General features: G+C 43.9%; 1 protein-coding gene across 3 annotated transcripts in view; it reads left to right on the top strand.

The window, feature by feature from the left end:
• Positions 1 to 1975: 1975 nt before the first annotated feature.
• Positions 1976 to 13037, top strand: part of IRAG2 (inositol 1,4,5-triphosphate receptor associated 2) — a 53224-nt gene continuing 42162 nt past the window's right edge. Inside the window, exons 1-9 of one of the 3 annotated variants that reach the window (XR_012691465.1) lie at positions 1976 to 2073; positions 3027 to 3641; positions 5601 to 5711; positions 6105 to 6285; positions 7730 to 7806; positions 8081 to 8162; positions 10331 to 10489; positions 12772 to 12889; positions 12971 to 13021. Coding sequence is in view for 2 of the 3 variants with exons in the window: in XM_075210755.1 (XP_075066856.1) it covers positions 3065 to 3641; positions 5601 to 5711; positions 6105 to 6285; positions 7730 to 7806; positions 8081 to 8162; positions 10331 to 10489; positions 12772 to 12889; positions 12971 to 13021 (1356 nt within the window). In the remaining variant the exon portion in view is untranslated. The remainder of the gene's footprint in view (positions 2074 to 3026; positions 3642 to 5600; positions 5712 to 6104; positions 6286 to 7729; positions 7807 to 8080; positions 8163 to 10330; positions 10490 to 12771; positions 12890 to 12970; positions 13022 to 13037) is intronic. The other 2 variants (XM_075210755.1, XM_075210756.1) reach the window with 2 other exon arrangements.

The following is a 13037-nucleotide window of genomic DNA, read 5'->3' as shown; positions in this document are numbered from 1 at the left end:
TCCACCAACCCCGGGGAGAGTACAGAAAAGTAACTTGTAGGAACAGAGAGTATTAGGGACTATTAAACTCTCCAGGCTGCACGTTCACTGACTTGAGCAGTAAATATTTCCCCTCATTCATCCCCACCAGTGGCTGGCTGGGCCGCTCCAATACTGGGCTACCTTGGTCACGGGGCCACATGCATTACCTAATAGGCTGCTAAGCTGAGTCTCATCCCCCAGGGCTAAAATCAGCGAGCCATCCGCTAATCACAACTGTTACATTACTTTCCCATCTTTTGTCTCCAGTCCTCCGACACTCTGTATCCAGTCCTCCAAAACACTGGAGCGGACCCCTACCTGACTGTAACACAGGAGAAGACCCCTCCCATCACTCTAAAAATCTAAATTGGAGCAAACAGCCCACCCACTGTCGACACAAATCACACTTGATCTGTCCAAACCACACCCATATCCATTCAACCACGCCTACATCCCTAATAAGCCACACCCACTTGCCAAATGGTCACACCCCTTCCTCGTAGGGCAGTCCAGACAAAATCAGGAACACAAGGGGGGGGGGGGTGTGAGGAACACTTCTGACAAGGAAGGTGGCCAAGGTTTAAAGATCATTCCACCCTGGACCTGGCTAGTCGGGGCAGGTGACCTCTTCGGAGACAAAGGGGTCATGTCCCCTGACTCACACTCATCATACAGGCACGGCGGCGCAAAAAAAAATTGAGGGCTTACTGGACTATGAGGGGGGGCCCCATGAATTTGTTGTACCCGGGCCCTGGATTCCTCTTGGCAGCCCTGCCCGCACCCCACCTCCTCCCAGATCTCCCTGAAGCCAACGAGGAAAAGTTGGCAAGTATGTCGTTAATGCCGTAAATAGGGAAGTCGAATTAGGGTCTCTGATAAATCTTTAAGGCCCCACCTTCCAAAGAGTTATTTCCAGCAAAACTGACACAAAGTGGATCTGGACTTGATGTGGTTAAACTCAGTGAATTCCCTACACAGAAATATTGTGAACAGGAAACAAAAAGTTTGTAAACACCCTGTAATACTGCAGATATGTTCACAGTGAGTCTTCAAATATTGTATTAAACTCTATAATTTGAATATTCACGTCTACAGAATTTCTCCTTTCAGTTGCCCCAATATATATATATATATATATATATCCCACCAGACACAGTTTTCATAAACAGTTAGGATTTACCCTGCGGGTACCTGAAAATTAAGCAGCTGCCTTGTGCTCCAGTGCAGACAATTTTTAAAACAACTCTAAACATTTTATGTTACCAGATCACTCCTGCAGTCCTGCACCTCCCAACATTTAAAATTCCTGAATTTAAAATTCCTAAATCGGGACATCTTATTGCATTAAGTTCCCGCCCACAACATAACAAAGTGCCAGTAGACCAGTGTGAATAAATCTATGTCTAAACTTTCACTTTCCCTCCATAAAAACTACAGAATATATCACAATAACTCTTACGTTCAACCAGGTCCCAATACTTCTAAATATTCCTGTTTAGACTTGAAGCCCTGATCTTTTTTGGTACTCGTTAATTTTTAGACGCTGTTTCCAATCTCCCGCTGTCTGGCTCAAGTTAGTGACTTTATGTTTATGCAACTAGAAAATGTCACCACTACATGTACCCAGTACCCCAGGTACATCAGTATTTAACTTGTTCCAGGTACCACAGACCAGGGGAGTGAAAAGCTTACTGGGCTTCTATAAATATGTGCAAAAAAAATAAATAAATAAACATAGAAAACTAGCACACCAAAACACTTTTATAAATGCAGCAAGGTGTAAAAAACATAACTGGCTTTGAAATTATTTTTCCCTCACTTTGAAATGAGATGCTCTCCCTGAACATAGCAGTACCCAGTCTTCTCCACATGGGGGCAGCATCTGACCACCCAGTGGGGGAGCGTGAAGGGTCTCAGGCACCTGTTCATTAGTAGATGCAGATTGCCCAAATCTGGTTCCATCCTGCAGACCAGTTATTGCATTTTCACCTCTGGTAACTCCCAGCAGAACAGGAGTGAGCTCAGGTCTGTTTGTGGTTCATGTCCTTCCGTGTAAGGTTTCTTCTTATTGATAAAATACACAATTGTAATGTGCTAGGTCTTGTGTTATATGTTGTATTTAATTATGCAATATCACCACCTCCTAATAACAGACAGCAGAGATCATATGTTTAGGACCTGAGTCCAAGGGGAAATATTTGTATAAGTTTATGGTGAATATTTACCCAACATGTCTGTGTTATGAGCTGTGACTGTTATATATGGCACAAGGAGAGATCCCAAAATATAAAAGCACTAATTATAAAGTCAAATGTGTGTTTAATGTCCATGTGGTAGGTTACAGTGAATGTTTTATGTATAAATTATATTTTTTCACCCCTCCCCCTATTTTATTATATACATAAATATATATATTTGTAAATGACCAAAGTAATTACATAATCTGCAAACTGAAAATAATCACTGGTGTAATGGTAAAAATGCATCTGCAGAGATTTTAATCACTAGCCTATTAACTACTAATTGTTTATAAGTGTATGCTAAATTAAGAGCAATGGTAATACCTGGAGATTAATAATTCCATAAATCTAATAATTACATTTCTATTAACTGCAATCCTGTAGTTCTTATTGTAGGTCCGTTCTGGGCAATCTGTGGCCCTTCAGGTGTTGTTGTACTACAAGTCCCAGCATGCTTGCAAGAGTTGCAGGTTGTCCAGACCTGGTGTAGGTGCTGGAGTGCCCCCTAGTGTTTGTGCAACATAATGGTGCTACTTTCTGTGTGGGCTGAGTAGGACGCAATATCTGTATAAATGAAATTACTTGTTCCCCCTTCTCGAGTGGACTTATCTCCAGGTCTGGAGAGTTATATTGAGGTGAAACTGTCCAGATGCTGAATATAATGAATATAATTTTTCGTATTTTCCAGTTGGTTGTTTCAGGCAGGGGTTAACGAGTGTGCACATTTTCTTGTGAGGCTTAATTAATATTCTGTCCCATTATTAGTACTTTGCAGAGTGAATGTAAACCAGAAACAAGGAAAAATGTCTGAAGGGGGCTCCGCATCCAAACGTCACAACCCCGTGGACAGCATCCGCCGCAAAATCAAAACCATCGAGATGAGAGACCAGGAGTCCAATCCGTACTTGCAGATCCCCAAATTCCAGTCCCGGAACTTTGACAGCCCTCAGTCCAGCACCAAGAAGAACCTGGAGGAGGTGCTGAAGAACCGAACGATGAAGACCACCAACAAGGACCTGGTCAGTTTCTCCAGTCCCAGTAACCTCACAACCTTCTCCCCCGGAGCACCGGCTCCGTCCCCGACCCTGCAGCAGGTACCCAACTACGACTCTCCGCTGGGCAGTGTCCTGGCATCCAAGATCCCCAGCAGGAAAGTTTGGCCGTCGTGCGGGACCCAAAGCTGCTCCACCCCTGTTGTCTACTCCCAGGACACTCACTTCAAGTTTCACCAATCGGTGCTCCCCGGCTCCGACCTTAAGAGCATCATCCTGGAAGATCGCGTCCTTGCCTCTGTCCCAAGTTTTTATTTTGACCGTAAATCTGATCATTTTACTTTGAAATCCCCCGTGGTGAAGAGACTGTCGATGAGTGAAAGTGCAGGTAATGTCTACAGCGCTCGTCATTCGATTTTGACTTGTTTAAAATCCGCAAGGTGACGTTTCCAGAGTAGACGCAATTTTCATGGTCATGCCTGCAAGAGTGTGAAAACAATACCTAAAATTGTCTTCATAGTGATCTGGTGGTGGCCAAAATTCATTGAGCTCCATGGTCGCGTCTCCCTAAGAGTTGAGGGTTTGAGGTGGTTTAGGGTTTTACTTTTGCCCTTTGAAATTTCTTAGAGAAGAAAATGATCTGTTATTAAGAGGCTGATGAACGTTCTCCCTAATAGTTATCTAATTAGCAAAGTATCCATAGAGACATTATAAACATGTAGGTACAGCACAATACTACAAATGTCTCTAACGAAGACTTCTAATATCCTTTATAAAGAATATCGACAATTACTAATATCCTGTCCTAATAAACCTACTTTCTTATAACGCTGCTATCTACAATATATTTTCCTTTTTGTGTAGGAATAATACTGTGTTGGCATTTCTCTGAGGTAAAATGCTTTGTTTCCTGTGTATTATATTATAATAGCCTGGACAGAGGGGCACCTTCTTGCTAAGTATTTATTTATAGCTATTTTCGAACACAGAAAACACCAAAAAAAATTACTTTCCACCAACAGTATAAGATGTAATACTCCCTTCCAAACACAGAGGATCCAATTTACTACCCGCAGTATATGGGGATGCACAGGGCACTTGGAAGCCACTAACCGCAGTATATGGGGATGCACAGGGCACTTGGCAGCCACTAACCGCAGTATATGGGGATGCACAGGGCACCTGGGAGCCACTAACCGCAGTATATGGAGATGCACAGGGCACCTGGGAGCCACTAACTGCAGTATATGGGGATGCACAGGGCACTTGGGAGCGACTGACCGCAGTATATGGGGATGCACAGGGCACTTGGAAGCCACTAACCGCAGTATATGGAGATGCACAGGGCACTTGGGAGCCACTAACCGCAGTATATGGGGATGCACAGGGCACCTGGGAGCCACTAACCGCAGTATACGGGGATGCACAGGGCACCTGGTTTATTTGTCAGTCTTGGACATACATTGGTGTCTGCTCACTTTCTGCCATTCTGCTGAATTGCGGCCTGAGCGGAAATAAATCGTCTGAGTAATATTGCATCAGAACGGTCTTTCTTTCGTGTGTCACATTTGTATATATAATATTACTTTTAGAATTGCACCCATAAGTACATTTTCTCATATAAAACCCCCTTGGTCTCTGGTCCTGATGCGGCCGATCCTTGCCCTCACCCCCTCCCCCAGTTTGTGAGTGCAGCGTAAAGAACGTTGGCAGGTGTGATAGGAAGGTTATTGGTCTGTGCAGTGACCTTCCCCCTCCCTACAATCTGACATAAGGGTGGCCCTGGGTACATTGTACATGCGAGACACCCCTGTCTGTAAAAAAACTGTCTCTTTCCTGGGGATAGAGGGTCTGCTGCCCCCTGCTAACCTGGGAATAGGAAAATAGCTGCAAAAGGTTCATCCTTTGAAGATCATTTAAATATCTTGTCGCATAACATAAATCTAGTTGTAGCATTTGGGCTCTGTACAAGGAGCAGGGCTGCAGATAGCGGGGCATACCCTGGTCTGGGCGGATAACTCCACCATAGAGAGGAACACTTTATACCCCCACAGTGGATGCCAACTTTATGTACTATTCACGCACATATCCAATTAAGTTGGCGCAACAGCACAAAATTGGCATAAAAAAACTGAATTTGTGCTGCAAACATGCAATTTTTTTTCAGCTGCAAAGCAAACTGCACCACCGTAAGTGTCCAGCAGAGCGGCGCTGTGTTGAGGGTATAACGGCCTACATGTAAATGAATTGCTTATCCATGGTTGTGATTCCTCGTATCTATACCGGTCAGCGGGTCACTAATACTGGACAATAACTCGCTTATTCATTCCGCTTTCTCACAATCTAGGCTTGAGGCGGATGATCGAGCACAAGACGGAGACGGCAGCTGAAGTCAGCTTGATCTGCGAGGAAGACCTATTGGACAGCATCTTCCACGCGTGTGACACGGAACACCGAGGTGGGGGAATAATTTCTGTATCGTGTGGTTGCCGTGTTTCCCTTTAGTCTGTGTATCTGGTACATGTCTGCTCCAGAGAGAGAGACACTAGGGCTAGAGTGCCACAGTACGGATATTATTGGCGAACTGTAAATTAAACCGCACTTATCGCCTGCGGCTGAACCCCCCATGTAACATTACAGAACGGAGCCCTGGTGTGATGACGGTGGAGTCTACGTCTCCTATGTAAAGGTTTATTAATGAGCAGCATTAATACAGACTACAGTATGGCGGCCTCCACTGTGCGTCGCTGACAGACGCATTTTAAGACACCTCTGTGATCAGATTTTATAAATGCTGGAGAAAAATGTCCCTTCTCTTGTGTTCACTCATAGAATTTATCTCTGGAAATAGGTAAAGTGGCTGTTTCGAAAATCGTGGATTACTTGAGGCACACGACCAGCCGCGGCGCAGAGGACAGCGGCCTCAGCGAGTTGTGTAATATGCTGGACCCCGAGAAGAGGGACATCTCCATGGACCTACAAACGTATCACGCCATCATGAAGGAGTGGGTGGACGACTGCAGGAATAATGGGTGAGAGTCTTAAACGGAGATACCGGTCCGGGATGGTTTTAATGGCTGTTCTACACGTGTTCTGACTGGTGAGATGGTTACACTGCGTGGAGCTGTGAGTTATACAAAAGGGAGAGCGATACCATCTCCAACAGCTCTGATAATATAACGTAGGGGTTTAGGTCCCTACTTTACTTACAGATGACCAATATGGTCTATAATATGTGTTTTCTTACTGATGAATACTTTTTGACTTTTTTTTGTTGTTGTTTTTTTAACTGATCGTCCCTCCTTGTAAATCTTCCTCTGCTCCCGTGGTGTCAGGTGAGTCTAATTGGTTACGTCCAGCAGTGGCCCTTTAATTCCAGATATTAGGGACTTGTGTTTATTAGTGCACAGAGTCAGTGATTCGCTGCGGAGATTGTAATGACGACCGTTCCTGGTGGGAGCGTGACACGGAGGACGACCCATCACAGGTCCTCACTAATTCTGAGTACTGGGAGTATAGAGCAGTAGGTCGGGGTCCTGGAGAGAGACCAATCACCAACATAGCAATAGCTCTAAGGGGGTAAAAGAGGGTTAAAACACAAAACGCATCCTGGAAGCTAGTAAACCACTTTAAATATGTCCCAAAACCCACATATAAAGGCGGTATACACATTTTATTTTTTTTTGTGCATTTTATTGTAAATCATATTTGGGTGTCTATAATATGTACCTGTACCTGGTATGTTAAGTGCTGTTGTCAGTAGATAAAATCAGGGATGATTAAACAATCTCACACAATAAATGAGTGTAAATATGATTGTGTTGTATCGTTGTATTTTACTGCTATAGAATGTTCATATTTAAATCTGTCCCCGATGATTGTACCAATCTGTGACACCCAGTGACACCTGTCCGTCACTCTCTATTTTACGTAAGCAGAACACTGCCCCTAGTGGTCAGACAATCCGGGAATATTGTAATACTGGCTTGTATTGTCCAAGTAAGAGCTAGCACAGAGAATCTCTGACACTGGCAGGGGAAAACGCAGGATTTGTAGTGGGGGGTTTCCACACCACGCCGCCAGTGGGCGTGACCAGCATGCATGGGGGCGTGGCTATAACTTTAGAGAGTGCTTGGCTGCTCTCCAACTCTCCCTATCCCCATAATATACATGGGCAATGCTGCGTGCAATACTGTTAGGTGTACGCAGCTCTCTTATCAAACAGAGCCGTGTGAAGCGGGGACAGGCTCCAGCCACTTCAATTACACACTACCCCAAGCTTGGACGGGGGTTTTCAGGCACTAGGGACCCGCCTCCCCCCCCGTTTGCCTATGAGTCGAGTACCCTCATTTTATACCACAAGTTGGAGGTGTCATTCTGCAAAAACTGGAGAATTGTTTTATCCCGACCACTGGAATTAACTCCGTTATTATTCCAAGAAATATCTGACCATCTTGTTGTTTTTTACTTTTCTAGTACAGAGAATAGAACAAGAGAATCGGTCCTCGCCGCAGAAGACTCTATCATTAAACTGCGGGAGAGCCTTCAAGCAGGTGAGAGATTTGCACTCCACACGATCACCTTCTCTCTATAACTCCTCCCTCTGCGCATATTGGATAAATGTCAGATATTCTATGATAAGTGGGGGCTGGGAACATTTCGGAGGCCAGTGTAGGATTCCAGGGAGTGTACAAGGGTCCAGTTGTGGAGTCGCGTTCACTGAATACATTTTTCGACTTGGGGGGGAAAATTCAATGCTCTGCGAATTCTCGTCAAGGTAATGTTGCGTTTTCCCCATAAACACGTTAATCATTTGTTACTCCGCAGTGCGCAGATTTTCTGGCACAACGATGAACATCACATCTGGGAGCCTGGAAGCTTTTGGCGGCGACGTTTCTAGAGGAGATTTGTGAGTGATGTATTCGGCATTTAATTTTGTCTGGATTGTATGTATGTTCATATCAGTGGTGGAGGTGGGGGGTATACAGGGGTATGTCACTTACAATCCCAAGACCTTTCCATACAACAACTTCTAAACTTCCACTTTGACCAGTCAGTGGCGCACGCAGGGGGGGTTTCTGGTTCCCCAGAAACCCCTCCCCTCCAGGAACCAACGGTACTCCACAGCAGCCGCGACGCTGTCAAAGAAGCGTCCGCGGCAGTGCTGTATTGTAGTAGAATACAGCACTGCCGCAGATGCTTCTTGACAGCGCCGCGGCTGCTGTAGAATTCAGACTCGCTGAAATGGAGCTGCTGAGGTTTAAACTACTATGGAACTATTGTTTCATAGTAGCTACCGGCAGCTTTTGAAATGCGGGTGCTTGTAGTTCCACAAGCTCCAGCATGCAGAAGCAATCAATGACTGCAGGGATTGCTGAGACCGGTGGTTGTCATTACTGCGATGACTACATTTCCGACACAAGTGAGAGCGACAGTTTGGAAATGTTTGCAACTTAAACAGCTCTCTCTCGCTCTATTTTTTTTTTCCCCGGGGGAAGGGGGGGGGGGGAAACCCCCATCATCATCATCATTATTTCCCCCCCTTCTAAATCCTGCGTTCGCCTCTGCCAGTGTAGATATGTGTGTCTGCTGTACTGTTAAACTCTCTATTGTCACTTTTACATCGCTCATATTTTAAACAAGCTGGAAACGTTTTTACTTGTAGGTCTGCCTTACACGTGTCATCCAGCAGGGGGAGCCCCAACCTTACTCTGTTCTATAAATGTAATTTAACAGCTCTTCAGGCAGCAGTGATCCCTGTGCTTTAAAGGTCATTTATGGGGCAGGCTGGGCTGAGGGTCAGGGTGGCATCTACACCCCCCCTGTTCTCCCCCGGGCTGGTTCCATAGTGGGCTACCACAGGCTGGGTCACTGGGCCACCTACTTTTTATTTCTTTCTTTTTTTTTTCTTTTAAAATGCTGAGATGAGTCTTGCCCCCAGGGCTAAAATTTGTCAGCCCTCCTCTGGCCATTAACCCTAAAATATAAAGTGATTCAATTTGAATAGACCTCAGTATTATTTAATACATCAGTTCTCGCAGTTCGAGAAGATCGAAGATGTTTGCAGTGAAATAGATAAGTGTTGCAGATCACGTTGTATTATGGACCCTTTTTTTTTTTTTTTTTTTTTTTTTTTAATCGGTTTTGAAATGTTCACTGCAGTGGCCATTAATAGGGTTACTGGTGTGTGTAAGGAGGTAGATGCCACTGAACTTGTTTTTATCAATTATTTAAGGGCCCTTTTAATGTAGATTATCTGCAGTATTCTCTGAGTTTTCCTGACCTCTCTCTTACTTCCCTATTTGAGGTTTTCGGTTTGAGAATGTGGCGTTATGCAAAATGCTCTTGTAGTAATGGCTTCCTCCTCCAGGCTGCTGGAGGCTGCGCTCGCCGTGTCAGTGGTTATGGCTACATTTTGTGTCTTACTGGAACTTCATTTTTTTAGGCTGTGATTTTGGGGTTTTATAAACTAAAGTAATATTTCCCTTTCCTGACCACTTAAGAGAGCGACTTAAAGGAATATTACTAACCAGCCTTCTCGTAACAACCCTCCAGCGAGGTCCATTACCCCGTGAGTTCTGCGCTGGTCCAACGGGCTGATTATAGTATAACTCATGTAATGTGCTAGAGGGGGGTAGAGGGAGCCAGAACCAAAGGACTCTGGGAAATATTGCGAGATGGGCAGAGTTGGTGTTGGTCGTCTATAGATGGCATAAAGTACGTACTGCTGGTCAAAGCAAGTTGGGTCCAAATATAATTTTAGGTGGAGAACCCATCTGAGATCACCTGGTTCAGTGTCCTGTGCTCGGGATTATAGAAAATACTTTTACATCTGTTTAGTTACTTTGTGTCCTCGTTGGCTGTACAGCTTCTACCAAGGAATATATACAGTGTACATAAGTCCATAACGTTCCCTCAATGACCCTTGGATATAGCAGAGAACTATTTAAACTAAATTCTGTGGATTTAGCGTCCCACAACCCCCGACAATCTGAAATATTTTAAGTGGTTTGATTGCAGACCTGTATATAATGATTAAGGTTTGTTCCTCTCACCCCCCCCCCCCCCCCACCCCAGGGACACATCGGACCTCATAACCTGCATCGCTGATCTCCAGTACAACAACCAGAAGCTGCAGGAGCAGCAGAATAAGATGAAGACGGCGACAGAAGTTCAGGAGGAAACAAACCACCGTCTCCTGGAGGAGAACGAGGAGCTGCGGAACCAGTGGAAAAGGTAACACGGCCTCCGGGGAGGGGGGAGTTCCTGCATTTGACTCCGTACTGAAATGAATCGAAGACAAGTTGGGGGTACTGGTCAAACTTAAAGGAAATGGAGCCTGGATACCCAGTTCCGGGGGCCAATAGTGTGGTTCAGAGGGAATCTCAATCTCGTCCTTAGAACAAGTGTTGGTGTGGAAACAAGGAAGAGTAATTGGGCACCAAGTGTTTTAGGAATTGTGCATATGGTCGTGTTTAACCCTTCCCCCAGCAGAGTCAACCTCATACTTTGCCCATTATTTTAAAGTGTTCTTGTTTTACTCCAGCATTGGAGTGTTTACGATCTTTCTTGTATAGTGGATCTCAGCTTGGTGTCCAGGTTTGACTAAGATCCCTGGCACGTTGGAGGTCATTACGTTACTACTCCATTCGTTTGTGCACTAGGGCTAAAGCGAGTACTGATGGCCAAACACCTATAACTATACAGTCATGGGCAAAAGATTTGAGAATAACACAAGTATTGGTTTTCACAAACTTCGCTACTTCAGTGTTTTTAGACCTTTTTATCAGATGTTGCTATGTTATACTGAAGTAGAATTACAAATATTTCATAACTGTCAAAGATTTTTATTGACAATTACATTAAGTTTATGCAAAGAGTCAATATTTGCAATGTTCTCCTCACAATTTTGCCTAAGATCACAGCCATGAATAAAGAATGGTACCAAAACATCCTCCAAGAGGAACCTCTCCCAACCATCCAAGAACAGTTTGGTGATGAACAATGCCTTTTCCAGCATGATGGAGCACCTTGCCATAAGGCAAAAGTGATAACTAAGTGGCTCGGGGGATCAAAACATACAAAATTTTGGGTCCATGACCAGGAAACTCCACAGACCTTAATCCCATTGAGAACTTGTGATCAATCCTCAAGAGACGGGTGGACAAACAAAAACCCACAAATTCTGACACACTCCAAGCATTGATTAGGCAAGAATGGGCGGCCATCAGTCAGTATGTGGCCCAGAAGCTGATTGACAGCTGCCAGGGAGAATTGCAGAGGTCTTCAAAAAGAAGGGTCAACACTGCAAATATTGTCTCTGCATAAGCTTAATGTAATTGTCAATAAAAGCCTTTGACACTTATGAAATGCTGTAATGTTACTTCAGTATAACATAGCAACATCTGACAAAAAGGTCTAAAAACACTGAAGCAGCAAAGTTTGTGAAAAACAATATTTGTGTCATTCTCAAAACTGTTGTCCATGACTGCGCAGTTACTTGCGGGGACAGTGTTTATGTTCTGTACGGTTGGATTGAATGACCTTGTAGATCGATGATAGCATTGCCAATGGCTTAGTGCGGTTCAGAGCTCGGGATGGACTGAATGAAAGTCGTATTTCCAGTAATATGTTGTTGCTGGGCAGATGACTTCCTCTTTTTCTCCTGCATTTTGTTAGTCAAAGTACCTGGCTGGGGACAATAAATGGCTCTTTCTGAGGAGCTTCACATCTGTTGACATAATGCAGAATGATTCTATTGGCTCATAAATTCAACTGGATTTTAATATGTACATATAGAAAGTGATAAATAAACTCAGTCTGTCCGTTGTGCGCAGATCTAATCCGAGAGCTTCTTATACTGTTAAAAATGAAAACGAAATGTAATATAAGTCACGTAAAAGAGACCGTTCAGAACGTCATCATCAGTCCTCACCAAGTACTAAAATTATCATGTGATCAAGTAAAATGTTTATTTATCTTTATTGAACAATAATAAGCCAACATAAAGTGCATCCTTACTGCTTCTATATCCATAAAAGATTGTCATTTGCTGCTAATTAAGTTCTCTTCATTAGATGACCAGGAAGTACCACTACCTCTATATAACAGAATAACCTTCAGTGGTTCAGTCTGAGTTTTTCTTAGTATATTTAATATTGGTGGAAGCTGCTTTGTCTACGGATAATGCAGTGATGACCATTAATGTAATTGCAGCGTTTCCTATTTTCATTGTGTGTATATCTGTAATGTCTGCTGTCCCTTTAAAATATGTTTGTTGCAATATTTTAGATCGACTCCTGATGCAGCATAAATGGTGAACATTGTACCCCATCATTGTGTTAGAGCGGATTCTCTATGTAGTGTGTTTTTAGGTTTTTTTGTTTGTTTTTATTCTTTGGTCTACACTGTTTGTTGAATGCAAGTCGCTGACTTGAGTTCAGTTTACAATCTGCGCTCTCGGCCACTTCACTGCCAAATATTCCATTTATCCATCTCCTGACACTTATCTGCCCTAGTGCCCAACAGTCCATCACCCGAGTGCGGACGCTGAAGGGAGAACTGGAGGAAATGAAGATAAAAATGTCCAGTTTAGAGGAGGTGAAGTCCCAGCTGGCGGCTCAGAACAAACAGATGGTAACGGACGTTTCTCTCCCGCAGACTGAAAATACAACGTGTAATGCGGATGGTAATGGTCTTCTATGTTGTATCTTTCAGGAAAAAGAGAACATATCGCTAATCCACAAGATCATTTCCCTGCAGGAGGAGGTAAGTGCCTGTCGCG

The sequence above is a fragment of the Mixophyes fleayi genome, chromosome 4, assembly GCF_038048845.1.
Source record: "Mixophyes fleayi isolate aMixFle1 chromosome 4, aMixFle1.hap1, whole genome shotgun sequence".
In the NCBI taxonomy this organism is placed as follows: Eukaryota; Metazoa; Chordata; class Amphibia; order Anura; family Limnodynastidae; genus Mixophyes; species Mixophyes fleayi.
Note: the sequence above shows the minus strand (reverse complement) of the source record. Positions and strands in the feature narration are given on the sequence as shown.